The sequence below is a fragment of the Mauremys mutica genome, chromosome 4, assembly GCF_020497125.1.
Source record: "Mauremys mutica isolate MM-2020 ecotype Southern chromosome 4, ASM2049712v1, whole genome shotgun sequence".
NCBI lineage: Eukaryota > Metazoa > Chordata > Testudines > Geoemydidae > Mauremys > Mauremys mutica.
Genome location: NC_059075.1, coordinates 63335638 through 63356524, shown reverse-complemented (window position 1 = coordinate 63356524; position 20887 = coordinate 63335638). Strand labels below are relative to the sequence as shown.

The window sequence follows — 20887 nt, the reverse complement described above, 5'->3', positions numbered from 1 at the left end:
TGCCCTTGGCCTCTTGTTGCTTATTTTCTTAGATGTGACACTCTTTCCTACTTTCACACACAGAAGGAACTGGGGGAATGATCCAGTATACTGTTTGTATGACATCAGACAGTAAGACATTGCATGTAATAAACTGAAAGCAAAATATACTCACAGAAGGACGTTCTGCTTCTATCTTGTTTTCAACTTCCCTAGAAAGAGGAAAAATTGTTTTGGAAAAAAAAAAAAAGAAAGAAAAGGGCCATCCTCCTACACTGTTTGTTTCTGTAGCTGGTTTGGAGAGAGCCACTTGAACTTTCAAAAGAGAACTTGAGTTATGATTCAAATTGGCTTCTCCTTCTATAGTGACAGAAGGCTTCTCCTTCTATAGTGACAAACTGAGCTGTGTACCCAAATACTGTCTATGAGAGTGTGCCACTGCTTAGCATGCATCCTGCTAAATCTGCCAGTGAGTTTTGTCAGCTTGAGAAAACAAAACAAGCTAATTAGCTCTGAGCAAAGTGAAACCAGTGACCAAGTTTACTCATCTTTGGAGGAAGACAGGACCACCCAGGGAATGTAACCTATCTGGGGAGTGAGGGATGAACGGTAGAAAAGAAATAATTGCTTAATTCCATGATGTTTCCCTGATGGCCAAAGTTAGATCCAGCTCACAAATGCAGGCAGGCAGAAACTATCCTTCTTCCAAGGTATAAGAAACTGCTTCTTTTTCATAAAAGACCTAGAAACCTAAATAGAGAAGGGGTGTGTGTGTGTGTGTGTGCACGTGCAAGGGAGTATGTGTGTTTGTGGGGGAATAGGGGGGCCGTGTGGTTCATCCTCTTCTTTAGAGTCAAATAACTGGCCCATGAACTTACTCTGAAAGACTTCTTTTTTCTGAGAAGACCCTCAGGATGAACTCTCCCTCCTGGTGAGGTTCATATGTTGATGGGATGATGACATACTCGTTGGGAGGCAGCCGGAAGCGTTCAGAGATTTCACGCATGTTTATATATGACTTACTTCTAGCTTTGGAGGCGTTGTAAAGGAAAAAATCCTTTTGTAAGTGCTGCTTGTTACCATGCATCTATAAACAAAAGAATCAAACGTCCCATCTTCAGCAAGATCTTACATAGCTCACAGGCTGATCCAACACATACAACACATCACCTTGGCAGAAAATGCCTGCGAAATTAAAACTTTTCTTTAAAATACAAGGTACAGGAGGCTTGATGGCTCAGGAGGCTGGTAATAGATATAGACGGTTTTAACCTTAAGTCACCAACTAGGTCCCCTCTAACTGGAAGTTGTTAGCATTTGATGGCTGCTGTATGGCTTACCTGAAATGAGCTGGTGGTCTCATTTGTGTTGCTAAGATGATGGTATCCACATCACAGAAGCCACAGTCACAAGTTACTGTTAACTTCTTGGAATTATCAGCACAGAGGCCAGGATGGAATAAGCCTGGAGAATAAACTACCCTCTTAACCTCTACAGATTGTCCCTCCAGAAAGGGTTGAAGAACGTTGATAAGGGTCATTGGTGCACTGCCACGTATGTTCTCTGGATAAACTGAAGATTTCATTGTCTAGGGCTGTCAGCTGGGAGTCTTTTACCAGCACAAAATTCAATTTAAAATCTAATTTGAATGAAAAGAGAATTCTCAAATCATTTTTGAGAATTCAATTTCCAATAACTCTTGCTAAATTCTACCCACAACTAGCTTAATTTTGCAACACTATTGTGCTGATAAAGAGATCAGATCCAAAAGAGTCTGGCTGTTTTACAGGGTCAGTGATTGTCCCCTGCTGTTTTCGGTCTCCAAGTGAAAGATCGGTTTCTCTTTATTAATGCTGCTTGCTAAGAGTCTCCCTCCAGGGTTGGGGGCAGTGTAACAATGCGCTGTTACTTCCAGTATCCCTGCAAGGTTGCAGGCTAATATAGCCTGTACTTTGAGCCGAACAGCCTACTGCTGAATGACTCTTCCCTCATCAGCAAGTGTCAGGATGGCAAAATAAGAAAACATGATGGGATTTAGAATGGAGGAGGCAAGGTTTAACAGCCCAGTTAACAAGAGAACTATATATAGAGAGATTTGTAATATTGTAATATGAAGTCTTTAAAACATGATTTGAGGACTTCAGTAACTGAGCTTGAGGTTAGGGATCTATTACAGGAGTGGGTTGATGAGGTTCTGTGGCCTGCAGTGTGCAGGAGGTCAGACTAGATGATGGTTCTTTCTGGCCTTAAAGTCTGACTCTATAAGTACAGTATGCTCATATTAAATATTCTGATTTTACATCCAGTTTACCTTTCTCTATGTAGATTCTCAGTTTTCAGTGTGCTACAGATTTTTTGTTATTGGCAAGGTATAACTGCATCATAACGGATGGGGGAAAGGTGGAGGTTTTGGCAGCTTGGTAGGGACAGTAAGGCTTTTGGGAAGAGATTGAGAGATGGTTTGGGATTCTGAGCTAAGCACATTTGCTAGCTGTTTTCTGCTGAAATGATCAGCTGTAAAATAATCAGCAGTTCACACCTCCCATGGTGCTATTGTTTCTGGCTATCTGAAGGCTCAGGTTTATTTGCAATCCTAACGGCTGGGAACATACTGGGTTTTTTTTGTTTGTTTGTTTAATGAAAGCTAAGGCTTTGGGTACAGTAGCACTTTTGTCGGCAAAACTTTTGTCAGTCAGGGGTGTGAAAAAAACACACCTCAACTGACACAATTTTCCCTGACAAAAGCGCTTGTGTGAACAGCTCTATGTCTGCTTGCAAAGAGTCTCCCTCCAGGGTTGTGGGCACTGTAACAATGGTCTGTCTGGGGATTGGTCCTGCTTTGGGCAGGGGGTGGGACTAGATGACCTCCTGAGGTCCCTTCCAACCTTGATAGTCTATGATTCTATGTCTGCGGGAGTGTGTCTGTGGGGGTGGTTTAATTAAGCCGGGGGGAGAGTTCTCTTGTGATGGGATAAAGCAGCTACACAGGAGACCTTACAGTGGTGCGGCTGCAGCCGTACAGCTGTGCTGCTGTAAGGTCTGTAATGTAGACATAGCCCTAGATACCAGAAGATAATTCTGCAGCAAGGAGTGAATTCTGCAACTCTATAGCAAGCTCCATGCTGCAGAATACACAGGAACACGGCATATCTTTAGGAGGTAAAGAATGCAGTCTGCAGGTTTTATAGGGTTTAGCCGCATGGAACACACTAGCCAGATGATGGCTATCATTGCTAGCTGTGGTCCATGGTACCAGACTGTAAAATACATGAATGGGATCCATACTTAATAGATGAATATTGAGGAAAGGGAAAAGGAAAGGAAAGAATATAAAATGAGAAATAAGAAGAGAAGATGTGAACTCACAATGTACCTAATTGATACTCAAAGGGTAAGACTGTCACTTGTGCTAAAACACTGAAAACAAGCCCAGCCGGCTTACGCCGACTGGCACAAAAGTTATGTTATCTGAGAACTTTACACCAAGATGTCAATTCCTCTTCCATTCAGCTCATACCTCTTTCGGCACCTTAGAGAGAAACAAAGCAGGGACACTGTTAGGGATGCAGGGGGAATGCACTTATTTATTTTATCTAGCTTTATAAGAACACATAAAAAGTATTTTTTCTAGTTTCTAGGTGCTCTGCAATCAAATTATAAATTCCTCAAATCACATAAACATTCTAACCAACCTCACTCCTTTACGTAAAAAATCAGCTCATGTACTTCTATCTATCTCATCTCATCCTTTCAGTGATTCTCATCACCATTACAGGGTACTGCCAATGGCAATGCAGTATTTGATTCTGATAGGCGTAAATCCCCTGACCAAAGAGAAGTTTGGAATGCTACTGAGGAGCAATGTGGGGAAGTTGGGAATAGGGATTGGAAAGGGATCTTTCTAGATAACGTGACACAGGGCAAATCCTTATCTGTACATTAATATGGATTAAATGAATACAGAGACCTGAATTTCCCTACTCTTAGTTCCATCCACTCTAGAGGAGTTTCTTTCAGGTACCACATTCTCTCTCCAGCCACTGAACAGTAAAAGCTGCTACTCCTCATTCTTTCAGTACTATTATGAGACTGCTTAGTCCCATTTACTGATAGGCATTACTGATACAATTTCTGGTTTGGTTTTAGACCAGTCTTTACCATGAAAGGCCTGCCATAACAGACCTATTAGTAAATATTAGAGAATACTTTATTCCTGTTTTCTTGCATCTTTTCTGATAGGATAAGATAGGATACGCATGCTTACCACAGGGATAATTTTTTTAAAGTAGTGGAAATCAACTTCTTGCTGGAACCCTTGAAAATCTTTGTGTTAAAAGGAAAAATCTACAGTTCATGTAAACTAGGCTACATTATAAAATTAGCTACTGTCCATGGAGGATTTGTACTGTTGGGCTGCAATTTGGGATCAGCTGAACTATGTGGCACTGGTGCAACGAACAGCATCTGTGTAGTAATGGTACCTCATAAATGGCAAAGCCAATAGTGAGGAGGTTGGCTCCAAGTTTGCGCTCTTTTCTCCTGTTTTTCTGCATCAGTGCAACCAGGAAGCTGCAGACAACCTCATTATCTTCAGGATCATCGTCCTCCTCCAGGAGCTCCAAGCGATACTGAGGATTGGTCCAAAATGTATCTGCAAAACCCCAGACACCGCCCCACCCCCTCCAAAATTAATATACAACTTCAGTCCTTTAAGATGATACTCATTTCTGTTTTATCTTCTATTTATCTCCTATTTTCACTCTTGGTTTGAAGCTCTTGGTAGACAGGTCAAAAACTGAGTTAATCTCCTTTTTTACACATTCCTTGTGCAGAAGTTAATTTCTGCAACCAAAGATGGGAGCTGGCCTGTACAAGTGACTCTTCACCATGTGACTCCTTTATGGGGCTATATTCATATTTTATATAGTCACAGATGTTAGTGCTGTTACCGATGGTGCACAGTTTGGTTTACCTTGTGCAGTAGCATTCTACTGTATTCCATACAGCAGGGTTTCCCAACCTGCTTGAAAGAAGACCCCTGTTTCCAGTAAGAAGTATTACAGATACCCCAGTCATAAAGTCTTATTTATCTTAGTACATTATGGCTTTACATTAGACATTTTTTTTTGGAATGCCAAAACCTAATTGATAAGACTCCTCACCTCTCCAATATGTGTCTTGCTTAACTTGTGGTTGGGAAGCCTAGACTTGCAGTAAGATGAGCTAACAAAAGAAGAATCTGGTGTACTTTTTCTGTTTTTTCTCCATTTTCATGCAAAGAGGAACTTCTGTCAGATAAGCCAAAGTATCCATTCTACTCCCTGTTGCTACCTTTGCTGGTTCAGAAAATAATTGATTTAATGGCTCATTTCACATTCTAGTGAAGATAGGATTTTATCAGATTGGCACTGCCCTATTCCAGAACATCCATCCCTTCCCAACAAACAATCTGCAAGGCAAATAAGAGTGTCTTGCATTTATAGTATTTAGAGAATTTTGCATCCTTAAGCCCTTGCTGATTTACAAGCTTCACATTGTAAAACTGAAACCACCATTAACGTAGAAACCCTACCATATCTCTAAAAACAGCAAAGAGTCCTGTGGCACCTTATAGACTAACAGACGTATTGGAGCATGAGCTTTCATGGGTGAATACCCACTTTGTCGGATGCATGTTATATCTCTATAACTTCAGCCAACACTGAAATGCAGCTACCCCTATGTGAAATGCTGCAATTGTTTTATAGCAACATTGCAAATGTGTACAACAACTGAGGACAGAAAGTGATGAAGAATATATACCTCACTGAAACTTCTGAGGAAACTGAAGTTGGGAGAATGTAAATATCTACAATGAAATTAGGCAAGCATACAGAAGTTAGTATCTGTTCTCTCACAACAGGTGCTATGGAATATTTGAACAACAACAAATAGTTAGGGCCTTTTGGTTTTACATCTCTTTTGATAAAATGGTACTTCCTGGAGTACAGTGTTCCTTAACACCATACTGTGGTATTACCTCAGGAATGTGCCAACTACCAAATCAACACCATTTTTGCAGAATCTGGATTTTTTCCTACATCAAGTGCTGATTAGGCTGCTGCATGATTCTGCATAGCCTGTGAAATCTGACACAATCAAAGGCCAAGGGAGTTTGGTTCTACTAGAAGAGATTTTATTCACCTGGGTAATTGCGACAACCTCCTCCAGAGCAGCCTCTCACCCAACGGCCTTCATTGACTGAAACAGTCCAAGTTTGGAGCTTATCAGCCTCCAGAGTATCAGGTGTGAGGTTACAGATCTCCAGTTTTGTGAAGTACCTCATGAAATCATCAAATGACATCCTAGAGAAGAAGGGAGGGGGAAAGGAGAAAATAATGGGTATCCAAAGAATAGGGCTGGACAGATAAGAGAACTTGGATTCTGGATCTCATAAAACCAATTTCCCTACCCCAAAATCTCAATTATACAAAACCACAAGTAGGGAATTAAGTTCTTAAAGATTAAAGATCACGTCAATTTCTGTGCCCACCTTGTGCACCACTTTGAAATTGTCGATATAATAGACACTCTGTCATTCCTATTAATATGGAAACTCAGCAGTCCTTTTTCTTCCAGGTTCCACCCTGGTCACTGTTTGACAAGGGCAGACTAATTAGATTTATGGTGTCCTAAAATGCCGTGTGTATGGAAAATCCAACTGAATTTCCTCAACCTCTTGTCCCACTGCTGGAAGGGCATGACCAGGTTGACTTGGAGTGAATGCCTTCAGGAGGTGCAGGAGACACAGAGATATTGGTTGCCCTAGAGATTTTATACTGATTATTTCAGTTATCTTTTAACTCTGCCAATAATCCAGAAGTACAGAGAATAATCCCCCTGAAATTAAGTTTATTATTGTAGGGGACAGCAGATACTGTTTTCTGGGCCAGAACATACTAGGTTCATATAGGGAAATGTTGCTCAGTACATAAAGCTTGGTAATAATTTGTTTATCTACAGAAACAGATTTAAATGACTGATCGCATCTTAATTATAAAATAGCATTAAAACATTCTGTGATCTTATTGTTTGATATTTACTGCTGCTCTGACATTTCTCTGTAGTCAGAACTTTGTTTCCTGAGTCACTGCAGTCATAAGGAGATTAAATTGGAGGCTAACTGGCAGTGCATAAATATATAATGATGTGTCACAGCATGAAGATGCAGAGTCATTATTGCACTGTTACAATATGAAGACCCAAATGTACTTTTGTCACAAACTATGTCACAACATGGTATCTCAATCTGTGCTCGCACACCGCAAATAACATTTATTGTTGCTTGATGTCAAAGGTTTGTGGTGCTTATTGGATAGAAAAACAAAGCTGAAAAGCAGCTAAAATATTGTTTCCCTATTAAGGTTAATTTAGTGTGGGGGCAATTCCTGCCCCTTTATTCATGGCCAGTGGAACCTACATGGTTCCACTGCGCAACGGAGAGAGATGGCAAGATTTGGGGAGCCTCACAGGAGCATAGAGCTCAGCTCCACAAGGTTCCTATCAGTCCGTATGCAGGGTGTAGGTGGTGGTGAAGCCAGAGAATCTCTTGCCATTCTGATTTTCCTATCATGACATCCCAATGAAGGAAACGATTCAGGGGCACCTGCAGCATCAAGTCAGCAATAGTGGCCAAATATGATTCTGTAGCCAATTAATGTTCTAGTGGGGAGGATTCCTTCCCCTTTATTCCCGCCACAAATCCATCCAGTGTCCAAATAGCTGTCCTAGGTAAGGTACTAGGCTGAAGGTTTGCTCCTTAGTTTCTATCTACAGAGCAGCTGGGTGTGTGTGTGTGTGATTCCCAGTGCGTGTAGCCAGGCTTGTGCTAGGTCAGCTCAAGCTAGAATGCTCAAAATAGCAGTGTGGATGTTGTGGCACTGGTGGTGGCTCAGACTACCTGCCTGAGCTCAGAGGCAGGAGGTTGGGCAGACTTGCCCTCAGGAGCTGCAATGTCCACACTGCTATTTTTAGTGCACTAGCTCGAGCTGAGCTGGCGTGAGTCTGGCTACCCGTGCTGGGAATCACACCTATTCACAGAGTAGACCTACCCTACACCAGGGGTCGGCAACCTTTCAGAAGTGGTGTGTCGAGTCTTCATTTATTCACTATAATTTAAGGTTTCGGATGCCAGTAATACATTTTAACGTTTTTAGAAGGTCTCCTTCTATAAGTCTATAATATATAATTAAACTATTGTTGTATGTAAAGTAAATAAGGTTTTTAAAATGTTTAAGAAGCTTCATTTAAAATTAAATTAAAATGCAGAGCCCCCCGGACCGGTGGCCAGGACTCAGGCAGTGAGAGTGCCACTGAAAATCAGCTTGTATGCCGCCTTCGGCACGCGTGCCATAGGTTGCCGACCCGTGCCCTACACTGACATATCTCCCAAACACACCCTACAGTGCATCACACCTTCCAGCTGAAGCACAGACATATCCAAAGGTCCTGATTTTCAGAAGTGCTCAGTGCCTGCATTGACTTCAGTAGGATTTGTGGGTGCTCAGCTATTCTGAAAAATCAAGTCATAAAAAGTAGATCTTACTCTTTTTGGTGGTCTCTGAATTATGGGCAGAGTTGGTAGCATCACCTATTGTTAAGGTTGCCTGTCACTTCCCATTTATAAGACCCTGTTTTCAGTTGCTTATAACTTTGCCAAACTATATTCATTCAAGCTGAAGTTTTCCATGCCTCAGGCTGAATTTAGTTGGAAAATTTTGGCAAAAATGGTTCAGCTGTTTCCAAGAATGAGATTATGGAAAAAATTGTTTTGCCTACGTTTAAAAAAACAACAACAATCTGACATCCTTTTAGTTAGAAACTTGAGCACCTCTTTATTTTGGAACTTGAAATTTGGCAGCAGGGGAAAAGGCTTGTCATGCTGGGGTCAGTGGTGTGCCTTGGCAAAAAACACCCACATTTGGCCAAATTGTAAGTCTTTGAAAAACCTCAGTTTGCACATGCTCATCAGAGCACTGGTAGCAAGAATGTCTGTGCAACCTTAACTCATGGAGCTACAGTTCTTTTTAGCATCTCTAGGAACTCTTATGTGTACCCAATCAGTCAAGCACAGACATGGAAGAACTTCAGGGAAAACACAACTTCTGAGATGGAAGAAGGTGTATCCTCACCAGAACTCCCCATCCTCTGCAATTCTGTATTGTAGTCGGATTTTCTCTGCTTTGTCAATTAAGTTCCATTCATCTGAACTGCAAAAGAACAAACAGGAATCTCTTGCACTTTGTAATACACAGTTATTTAAGAAATTGTGAATACTTTATTGTAAGCCCTATGGTGTACAAAGCCAACAGCTGGCAAAAAAATTCCTAATTCTTAATCATGTTACAGCCATGAATGGCAGGGTTTTTTTGCTACTATATCTGCAACCATCCTAGTCAGTTTCCCTCTTCCTGCTCCCATTAATGCTGATACCACAGACAAGTTTGATTCACTTTTCTTATTTTGTGCTATTGACTTTACCACAATCACCACCTTACCACTCCCCCACAGGTAGGCAAGCGCGCACACGCTTCAGGTTTTAGTTTCCATTTCATGTGTATAGCACTCAACAATCTGCTGTACTGTCATTATTCTGTTTGGGTCAGAGATGGAAAGTGTTGCAAACTCCAGTCCTATTTTAAGAGCTATAGAGGCTCCTATTTGTAAAACTTGGTGAGAAATCTCATTCCTTCTTTCACACACTCTCTCTCTCAGATCCCCTTTCCTCCTGCTATTCAGTGCATTCATGGGCAGCACATGAACCGCCCATTTGGGGAGGCTAGCCCCCACCCGCGCCCCGTCTGCCTGAGGCCCCTCTCCCCCTCGCCAGAACCCCAAGCCCCCCTCTGCGGCTGCTGGCCTCCCCGCCCCAGCCCCGGGCTGCCCCAACCTGCCCTCCCCAGTGCCCCCAGCCCAAGAGCACTGGGCAGGTGGCCCCAGCACTGGGCAGCCCAAGCACCGGCCCCAGCCGCCCCAAGTCCCGGGCCGCTGGCTGGACCACCCTAGCCCCGGCCACAGCCCGCTTCGGGGAAGAGGAGCAGCCTGGGCTGGGGCCATGGGGGAAGAGCGGGAAGCAGAAGGCAGCCTTGGGGCGGAGTGTGGGCGGGGCCATGCCTGGCTGTTTGGGGAGGCTTAGTCACTCCTCACCTGGGATGCCCGTTGCCCATGAGTGGATTAGAAGATTACCTCCCATTCCAGGTCCCAGTCTTGTCTATGTCTGCAACAGAACTCAATAGGCAGGAGAAGCTCTTGGCTGAACTATTAAGCCATGCTCATTCCTCTCTCCCTGTCATCAAGATTCCCCTTCCCTAGTAGATTTCGTATTTTCTTAAAATCCTGTCTTGCCTAAAGTAATCCCCCAGCTAAGCACTCAGTGCAGCCTCCAGAAAAACAGATGCGTTCATATTCCAAGTACAGGTGCCAGTACTAGAGCACAGCCACTGCATATACCTCATTTTAGTCTTAGGATGCAATCACAGAACAAGCACAATGTGTTTGAAGTGGAATGACTTTTTTAACCCCACCCTATAGATTCTTAGGTTTGCTTTTCACCTACTTGTCACTCCAGGCTCCTTTCCATTCCACCTGTCCCCAGGGGTTCCTTAGCCGCACTAGCTTTATTTTTCCTGCTTTAAATGATGTCTTGTTGAAAAAGAAAACACGGTTGAATAAATTAATTAGTCTCGTATGGGCTCAGAGGGAAATGTACTACCTGTTGAATCACTCATGGTCACTTCCTGCAGCACTTATTATTCCTTAGAGGTCTCCTACCCCTCCAGTGATCTGACGCTCTCCCAGCACAGGCAGCATGGCTGCTGGCACACTTGAGTTCTCTTTGCGCCAATATCCCTTGATTTAACTTGCTGTGCATTATCTACACTTCCCTTCCCCCATCCCCCCAGCCAAGATCCCAATGGGTTTCTAACTCTTCAAGAAAACTTGTATAATTTTAATGTTTATTTTGTTTACAAAAACTCATAACTCTTATTTTCTTTCTGTTTGACATATTGCTTGGCTGTCCTAAACAACAGCTTCTTCCTAGCTGTAGGAAAGAATGAATCCATACATACCTCTTCCACTGCAGTAACTGAATAGGCATGTCCTTTGACTAGCCCACAAGTCATGCGTGTCTCAAACTGCATTGGGACTATAGTCTGTAAAATATGGAATAAAAACTGTAAGAAGTACATAACAGACCCATTCCTATACAGAAGCACCGCCAGCTTTTTTGCCGCCCTAGGTGGCGGAAGGTCCCACCCTCGAAATGCCGCCCCCGACAGAGGCGGCGTAAGGTCCCGCCCCCAAAATACTGCCGACGACCGGGGCGGCCGAAGATCCAGCCGCCACGGTCACCGCCCCCCAAATGTTAGTGCCCTAGGCGACCGCCTAGGTCACCTAATGGGTGGCACCGGCCCTGTTCCTATACTTAAGGCAGCCATGTTCTCCCTCTGCACCACACTAGGTCACCAAATAAGTCTCTTTGAAACTGAGACAATGACCGTTTGCTTCTATGACATAGGATCATAGATGTAAGAGAGGGAGGAGACCCATACATTATAGAGTTAATCTAACTACCAGGTTAGGTTATAATCTGTCCCTAAGAGAGGCTGTACCAGATACAGACCAATGTACCAAAGGACGTGGTGGATTATCCATCACCTGAAATCTTCAAATCAAGAATGGATGGTTGTCTTAAAAAATGTTATAACTCAATCATAAAATATGAGCTTGATGGAGGAATTACTGGGTAAAATTCTTTGACCTGTGTCATACAGGAGGTCAGACTAGTGATCCCTTCTGCACTCAAAAGTCAATGAATTTCTGAAACAGAATAAACTGATTTAATATTTTTTTTATCAAAGCTAATGTTAAAATGATCTAATACACAGGTTAAGAGTTTCTATATATCTGGGTATAATGCTTAAATTATCCAAAAGTACAAAGTTTGGTTTTAAGTCATAAAATACATATAGTACATAATCTTCCCAAATTAAGGTTAATGTAGACTAATAATTCCCACAGTCCAGTGTGTGATTGGGCAGAGTGCGCACATCTGGAAGCTCTTCTCTCCATCTCTGAAGATGACTGAATATGCATTTTAATGCATAAGCTCTTCTCTCCATCTCTGAAGATGACTGAATATGCATATTCTTGTTCATTAACACTATATATGAATTAATGAGGCATCTAAACCAAAATCCCAGATCTAACCACATCACAAACTTTGGTAAAGCTCATATTCTGATCTGAACTTTGTGGCTCAGGGCCATCACTAGTCTGAATATACATTTGGTAGTGTCAAAAGGCAGCACGGTCACTCTGGATCTGGAGATTGAGCACGTATGTCCTTGCCAAGCAATACCTGATTGTGCTCAGCCACTGCCTGGGCCGAAGAGTTACCTCACTAATTTGCATTGGTAACTGCAAGACTCACTGTGAATTTTGCCATCTAGTAAGAGTAAGTGAATGAAAACAATAGGGACCATTAATAATTAAATCACAAAATGTACTTTGCTCGTTTATTTTTAACTTAGTTTACTGGTTTATGGGAACACCTCATAATGCACTAGTATTTTTCCTACAATATATTTACTCAAAAATAATTAAATCTAATCATTATGAAGTTTCTCTACAGTTTGTGCTATTCAGTCTTTGCTGAGAGGTGACAAAGTGGAAATTTTTTTATTGGATTAGCAGCTTTCTACTGCATATCCATTAGTAACATCAGAACCATTAGAAACATCAGAGTCAATACACTACATATTAGAATTCTCTTAACTTTATACCGACCTGTGCTCTTATACTGACAGTATTAAAATGTCTTATGTTATACTCTGTTCCCACTTACATATATTAACATGTATTCTCATTTTCTTTGTAGATTACATTATATTTCAAAATGATTTATAACAGCCATGCTTTAAAAAAAGTCAGACCAATTGAGTTTCAAGAGTGATGTGCTCAGGGTTAGAGTCTCAATCTACAGATGCTTAGGTCTCCTGAGAGATACTCTGAGGCATTAACCAGCAATTCAGGTACCTGACATGTTTTTATTTCTAAAGCTGAGGATATCCATGTATTGGAAAGAGAGAGAATTGAAGAGAGGGTTATAGTGGATAGAAGCAACAAAAAGAAAGGCCAGGTGATCAAATTCCTATGTATGAAATGAAATATGAAACTTTCCCCTTCTCCTCCACTATTTTTGTCACTGGAAAGGAACCGGAAATCACAATAGTATAACAATATATGATGCATAAGGTTTGCATGCACATGCCAAAAACCATTCATGAATTTCCGATGATAGATAAGACATGGAGAGGTAGAAATGGAGAATTTGTTGAGTCAGGTACCACGATAATGTGTCTGATACAAATAACAAGATAGAACGAGCCCGGCTGTCAAAATTATTTTCCATTATTTCCCTTCTGTGTCCATTTCCTCTTTCCCTCTTCCCTGTTTTAACTTTAATATTCTTCCCATCTAACTTCCTCTCCAGCTCTCCTCTTTTCATTTCTCTAGCCCCTTAATTTTTTTTTGTTTTCCTCCCCTTGGCAATCCCCACCTTTTACAATTTTTAAATTCTCATGTTGCTCCTGCCACTAGTCCCCATCTCTGCTAAATTGATTCTTTAGGAGACACCGCTTTCAGCCAGTGACTTCCCAGTATCACGGCTTTGGATGGTGGTGGCTCAGCAGTGTAGCACCCAGCCAAACAATATAGCAACAGAAATGGCAACTTCAGGAATAATTTTGTGAACTTCTACTAGTGTGTGGTACCGGAGGAGGAACTCTGGTACAGTGCCAGACGAATAGGCGCAGTTTCGACAGCCTGTGCTTGGAAACTAAGAGGGTCATTTGTACAGGAGCCAAGAATACTTGCAAGGAATTGCATACTTTGTATACATTCGTGTACTTCCCCAAGGAATTACATCATTTTGCAAGACTAAAAACTGATGTCAAACAGAAAAAGTTTCATTTCTCCTTCTGTCCTTCCATTAACTTCTAAATTAATCTGTCTCTTTTGCATTCACAGCAGAAGTATTACAAACGAAAGTTTTAGGCTCTATAATATTATATAAATGGACAAGGATCATTTACTTTATCACTGAAAGGCGGCAGAAAATGAAAGAAAAATGAGAAGGAGATGGAAGAAGAGAAGCTTAATTAGGGAACTTCCATTCTCCTTCATTACATACCAGAGGTTCTGCTTTTATCTGTAGGCCTGAGGAGTGAGTATTGGTACTGTTTAACAGTGAAATGGGGAAGGACAGCAAGTCTCTCTTTTAGCTAGTAGTTGGATGACTCTATCTTAAATCTTTCTAGCATTCCTCACTCTATCTTTCTCGAAATCCCCCAACCTTTATCACCCAAATGGATTTCCGTGTTCTGAATTTTTTCATCACTCGTGTAGTCTTTGATGTGTTTCTCCCTTGCCCTCCAGTGGTTTTTATAAGGCTGAATTGTTCCAAGCAGCCCTCTGTCTGTCTCTGTGGTATTTCCTTGCTCCAGCTGTTTCTGAGGACCTTACACATCTGTTCACAGAACTCCCTTAATACTCCACATGTTAAAATGAGGTATACAGGAGCTCTTACTTATGGATTGAGGGATCTCTAGAGCCTTTACTTTGGTAAAGGTGGAGATCTTGTGTCCCTCTAATCTTTCTTTCTTTACGTTTTCTATTCCACCATCCCTCCCAAGCAAGGGACTTCATTAATGAATCTTGCATCCGAAGAAGTGGGTATTCACCCACGAAAGTTCATGCTGCAAAACGTCTGTTAGTCTATAAGGTGCCACAGGATTCTTTGCTGCTTTTACAGATCCAGACCAACACGGCTACCCCTCTGATACTTCTGTAGATGTTGTGCACTTATCATTTTGTAGGCATAAGCCATCCAGTTCCATAAGTAAAACATTTCATTAACTGAACTATTACCTATTTTTCATGCAAAAATGTGGATTTTTGCAAAAGCAAATTAATGCGTCTGCACATTTTGGGGGTGCGTTAATGGAAGCCTGATGAAAATTTGTGCCTAGGTGTTGTGTAGTTAACAAAGGGTTAAACAGTGACATAGTCAGGGCCGGCTGCAGGCACCAGCTCAGCAAGCAGGTGCTTGGGGCGGTCAAGGGGAAGGGGCGGCACGTCAGGCTCTTCGGTGGTGGGTCCCTCAGTCCCTCTCGGAGGACCTGCTGCTGAAGTGCCACCGAAGAAGAAAGCGGAGCGGTGGAGCTACCTCCGAAGTGTTGCCGATCGCGATCGTGGCTTTTTTTTTTTTTTCTTCCGCCGCTTGGGGCAGCAAAAACCCTGGAGCTGGCCCTGGACACAGTACTGTTATTAGGAGGGAGAAGTTGAGTGCATACTTCCCGACACTTTTTGTTGCTGCTTCTCTAGTAGGAGCAAGATGTTCACACAAGTTCTAAGCTGTGTTCTTAACTGACAGCTGCCTCTCTGGATGCTAACATAGTCTTTTGGGAGAATTATACCTGTCGCTGCATCTTGAGAGGATTGAAATCATTTAGTGCCTAAGAAGACACAGACACTCAATGCTTTTTAGAACAATTTTTTAGTTCTCTTCAGCTGATATGGTATAACTCAATGCAATGTGTAAGGGATTTCAAAACACAGTTGCTGTGCTTTTCTAATTGGTATGGTTACAGGGAGAAGAGTTATGAGGCAGGGGACAGTCATTGCTTGAGGCATACAAACCCAGGCTGGCCTTTCCTCTGTGCCTTGGAAATCTAGAGTTGAGTCAGTCCTTGGCATGCTATTCACATTCTTCACCATTCGGGCAATTAATTCCCCAAGATCACTTTGAGGAGCAGTCCCGTACGAGAAGCCCATATTGTCCTGGTATAGAAAATGGGAGAAAGAAGTGATACATGGGAAGTGAATTAGTGAAGAAAGAGAGTAGGAGAAAAGGGAAAATAAAAGAAAAATGAGAAAGAAATGGAAGAAGAGAAGCTTAATTAGAGAACTTCCATTCTCCTTCATTACATACCAGAGGTTCTGCTCTTTTATCTGTAGGGCTCAATGACACTAGAGCGCTAGTGCTACTACAGTAGCTCCATAGTCCTGAACTCATATTGAAATGAGCTGTGCCTCTAACTACTGTGATAGACTCAGTTCCGCACAAAGGTCAAAGAGAAATGGGAGACTTGTCATTAGAGGGCACATCGCTCTACTTACTTCACAAAAGCCATACGTTGCCCCCCACTTCTGTTCCACCTCAGTGAGAGCACCTCCTTCCAAAAAGACATGGCAGCGCCTCATCTGCTTACCTTCCTTTGTGTGGGAGATACTATGTCACCATGCAATTATGTCGCATTAGGCAATGAAGTCATGGCCACAAATGACTACATGAGGCAATATGGCAGTGTGGGGCAACAAAAGGTTAAAGTCCCGAGAATCTTCTCCAGAAGATGCTTCAGAACCCAAGCCCACTGAAATGTGTACTTTTCCCTCTTTCTTTTCTGTTTTAACCTCAGCAACTAATGGTTCTGGAAAATCAGAACTTCATGAGCTAGTCGGGAACCTTGCAGAAAAAGTCAAGTGGACTTATATAAAGTAATTAATTTGACTCCTCTTTCTTTCTCCACCTCCTCCATTTGTATGTACTTAGCTTGCAATTGCAATTCTTTCACTTATAAGTTTTGTTTATTTTTGTTCTTGTTTCAGCATCACTTTTCTGGAAGATAAATCAATACCAGTGGCAGTGCATTAATATGCCCCCTTCCCCATTGTATCTATTTCCTCTGGCATCAGGGCCAGAATATGGATTTGATCTTTTTAGGCTTTAAGAAAATTAATGCCTAAGAAATACTGTGCTGATTAATATTGCTTTAAACTTCTATAGCTAGCTAGCGCGCTCTCTCTCTCTCTCTCACACACACAAGCAGTGTACGAAGGAAGTGTATTCTAAAGGATAGACATGACTCAGGAGTCTCAGATTCTACTTCCAACTATGCCATTGGCCTGCTGGGTGACCCTGAATAACTCACTCCCCCATCTCTGTGCCTCGGTTTCCCATCTGTAAAATGGGGGTGATGATACTGACATCTTTTGTAAAGCACTTTGAGATCTAGGGATGCGATGTGCTATATAAGAGCTAGGTGTTAGTATTACTTACATTAATAAGCTTATCCCCACAACACCCCCACCACACAGATATTCTAACATCTGTTTTACAGATGGGCAAATGGAGGCACAAGGGATTAAGTGACTTTCCCCAAGTCACACAGCTGGGGCCTCTCCTGCAAGCCGTAGTGCACAGCAGACTCTTCTGCCCCTGTGGAACCCACTGAAGTCAGTGGGGTTCCGTGTGGGTGTAGGAATCCACTGGTGCAGAGCAACTCACAGGATCAGGGCCTGAAGTCACAGAGTTGGGAACAGAGTTGATGTCTCCTAGCTCACAGTCCCTGGCTCGGACTGCAAAACTGGGCTTCTTTCCTTACTCCTTGTGGGACAAATCTTGAGGCCTTAGTTTAGTCCATATTTAAGGCAACTTCCAAAGACCACAGTGGGAGCTGGTCTGCATATGAACTGAATGAAAACTGAGTAAAGACCTCAGGATTTAGGTCACTATTCTTTATAAGCTATAATAAAGCTAAACATTTCCAATATAACATTTTAGTTTTTTTGTGACGCCTGAGGCAAAGAGGACATCTTCTGAACATCCCATGTTCTTTGGGTGTGGATACTTTTTGTCAACTTTCCCAAGAGCCAGCCATCAATAACATACAAGAAGTTCCCACCCTTCCTGGTGGAGTTTCTAGGGCAGACCTAACAGAGATCCTCTGGTCCTAGAAATAGACTTGTGCTATGTCAGTTTAGCAAAGCACTTACAAAGACATCTGTGATTGTCCACTGATTTAGAAAACCCCCCTCGTTTTCCATCCAGTATGCCTTATCCACAATGTTCACATGGACTTACATCAATGGAGCAGGCCATGAGTGATCCTCTGTCCTTGGCATGTTTCATGATCTTGTATATATCTTTGGGGGCATCTTTTATCTCATAGAACTCTGTCACTCCTCCTGTGAAATCCTCCATGGCCTCTGTGGTATTGCCTCCTTTCAAAGCCTCGTAGGACCCGTGGAGTCTTGGAAAGGAGAAAAAAAAGTTATGCTATAAACAATCCTGGTTCTACTTTATCAGTTTGGTAAAAGTCATGTTGAAAATTTTTAATAATTTTAATGTGGGTCACCCACACATACCTACAAAAGTAAGTTGTTTGGTTTTTTAGAACTAATTGCTGACATCTGGTTAAGTGGTAGGCCAAACTTTGGAAACTACTCTACAGCTTATTACATCCTGCCCCAAGTCTAACCCACTAGAGTTAACTACATGAAAACCACGGGAAAATGTTGTTTACATGTATAGATTTTGAAAGAGGGGCTTCTTCAAGAAAAATCCAACACAATTTCTTCATTATGGCTTGTCTCCAGCAGAGACTTACGTTAACTCTGGTATATAGACAGATCATCACCTCCCCACACACAGCATATAACGTAAGGCTAGTAGAGGTGCATTGCAATTCTAAAGCATTCCTTTACTTTGCATAGGCTTTTTCCAGCAGAGCACTCCAGAATTCATTGCGCTGGGACGATTTGGTGAAGACCAGCTGGTTGTTATATGTTGGTAAACAGTCATCAATGACAACGTCCACCCAGTTTCCATAGCGCCAGAACTGAATAAAAGCAGACAGAAAAATGTATTAGTGAGTATGGTGGGAGTGAAATCTGGCTTAAGAGTTAGAAAAGCCATGAGGCAAGGGAAGTCCAGTAGCTAAGTACTGTTATGAATTTGGTCCATTTCCTAAACATTTTTGGAGATCTCTGCTACGCATTTGAGGCCTGATTTCCAGAAGTGCTGAGTACCCTACAACCCTAATTTATGTCAGTGGGAGCTCAACCTTGGTGTTAGAAGACTAAGAGACATAATATTTAGATGGTTACCAAGTGCAAATTCAAAGGGCAGGTCTACACTAAGGGCGGGGGTCGAACTAGGGTACGCAAGTTCAGCTACGTGAATAGCGTAGCTGAACTCGAAGTACCCTAGTTCGAACTACTTACCTGTCCATACACCGCGGGATCGAAGTCCGCGGCTCCAAGGTCGACTCCGCCACTGCCGTTTGCAGTGGTGGAGTACCGGAGTCGACCGGAGCGTGCGGGGAGTTCGAACTATCGCATCTAGATTAATTCGAACTCTGAGAAGTCGAACTCACCGCGTCGACCCGGCAGGTAAGTGTAGACTAGCCCAAAGTGAGTCTCTCCTTCCTGCACCATGCCCTTTTGGCCACCCACCCAAAATGTCCATCTTAATCCACACCACCCTCTCTTTACCCTTCCTACCCTAGTTTCTGAAGTGTCTACCTCCTCCTCTCCTGGAAGTCTGAGTCTTCCCTGAGTAGCAGCAATGTGTGGCCCTGTAACTTGCAGACCCCCAAACACTGCCAAGATTGCTGGGTTGGATTTTCGGCCATGTGGAGCAGCATTGAGGACCTTGTGCTGCACTGGTCTTGTGTTGTGATAGAATAAAGAACTTCAGTTTCCTGTAGTCCCTCACACTTTCACAGTAATCACCCATCCATCCAGATTGCAAACAGGAAGGTGTGGGGAGAGGTTGAGAAAAGACATTGTAAAACTGCAATGACAGCTGCAAGTGAGGTAGCTGGACTGAGTTCACTCATGCAACACACACAGCCCTGCATAGAGTCTTTTCAGAGGTAGGATTACAGGTAATGTAGAAAACAATAAATCAATCAGTGAATAATCAATTCTTTTACAATATGTCTCCAATAGAGACCAGCTATTTGAGGGACTAAAAATAGGTCCCCTTTCCAGCTAACAGTTTATCTATAGTCCATGTAGTGGGCAGCATGGGACAGCTGAGCAGTGAGAGGGAACACCTGTTGCTCTCTCTTACTGATGGGGCATATTAATTTGCAAATGTTTCAGTGGTGACTTAATGCTCCTCAATTACTGTGGCAGGTTGCTTGTTCTGTGATTCTCCTAGAATAATCTGGCATGGCGGAATTTATTTCCTGTATCTCCCCCCCTTGTCACTTGCTCTGTCATCAGATAGATGAGACAAAGGGAACACTTTCTTCCTGGACTGTCAGAGCAACAAGTGCTCCATCTACCTCCCTGGATAATACCACTGCCACTCTACGTGCTGCTCTTGGAAAGGACTCACCTGGAAGTGAAAGATCCCAGCATAGTTTTTTATGAAGGTCTGATCGTGAGGTATGACTCGGCAGAGTAGCTTTTCATTCAGCGTCAGGCAAGCAATGGCAGCTAGGAACCAGCAGTCACCTGTAAACAAGCAGAAGCAGCAGACAAAAGGAAGGGTCAAAGGCATTAGGGCAAAGTCCTATGAGACCAGTGGTCCATCTCCTCCAGCCACTAGTGTTTTGTCTGTATTGTGATGTATTTTAGTACATGTATAGCACATTCATATTATTGTATTAGGGAAGTGCCCATTAGCATGAATCAGGATTGGAGCTCCACTTGCTAAACACTCTACAAACATAGAGGGGGTATGATCCCTGCCCCAAAGGACTGAGAGGAGTCTGAGTTGGTATAATTTACACTTACACAAATTCACAAATCCTTAGCGTCTAGTACTCCTTTATTCTGTGAGGTTGTTCTAGCCTACACTGGCTGCAATGTCTGAACTCAGAACTGCCAGAACACAAAGTGCTCCAGCCATACACTATTGCAGTAGAATGCCTGCTGGGCCAAGCTGGGGGGCAGGAATAGGTGAAATACAGCTGGCTATGTTGGCTTTACAACAACTAGGAAGTCACCAATCCAAATTGAATTCCCAGCTGACTGTTAAAGACAGCCTTCTGTGCTAAGACAGAGCAGGGCA

At 42.6% G+C, this 20887-nt stretch overlaps 1 protein-coding gene across 5 annotated transcripts in view; it reads right to left on the bottom strand.

Moving 5' to 3' along the window:
- The window catches only part of CAPN3 (calpain 3), a 63980-nt gene that overhangs the window by 23178 nt on the left and 19915 nt on the right, over positions 1 to 20887 (bottom strand). For 3 of the 5 annotated variants that reach the window (XM_045015937.1, XM_045015938.1, XR_006579175.1), the window contains exons 3-14: positions 20210 to 20328; positions 18568 to 18701; positions 17945 to 18113; positions 15721 to 15861; positions 11088 to 11171; positions 10574 to 10659; positions 9150 to 9227; positions 6163 to 6323; positions 4461 to 4630; positions 3497 to 3508; positions 858 to 1066; positions 155 to 191 (exon numbers count right to left, since the gene is read on the bottom strand). In XM_045015937.1, the coding sequence (XP_044871872.1) occupies positions 155 to 191; positions 858 to 1066; positions 3497 to 3508; positions 4461 to 4630; positions 6163 to 6323; positions 9150 to 9227; positions 10574 to 10659; positions 11088 to 11171; positions 15721 to 15861; positions 17945 to 18113; positions 18568 to 18701; positions 20210 to 20328 (1400 nt within the window). The remainder of the gene's footprint in view (positions 1 to 154; positions 192 to 857; positions 1067 to 3496; positions 3509 to 4460; positions 4631 to 6162; positions 6324 to 9149; positions 9228 to 10573; positions 10660 to 11087; positions 11172 to 15720; positions 15862 to 17944; positions 18114 to 18567; positions 18702 to 20209; positions 20329 to 20887) is intronic. The other 2 variants (XM_045015939.1, XM_045015940.1) reach the window with 1 other exon arrangement.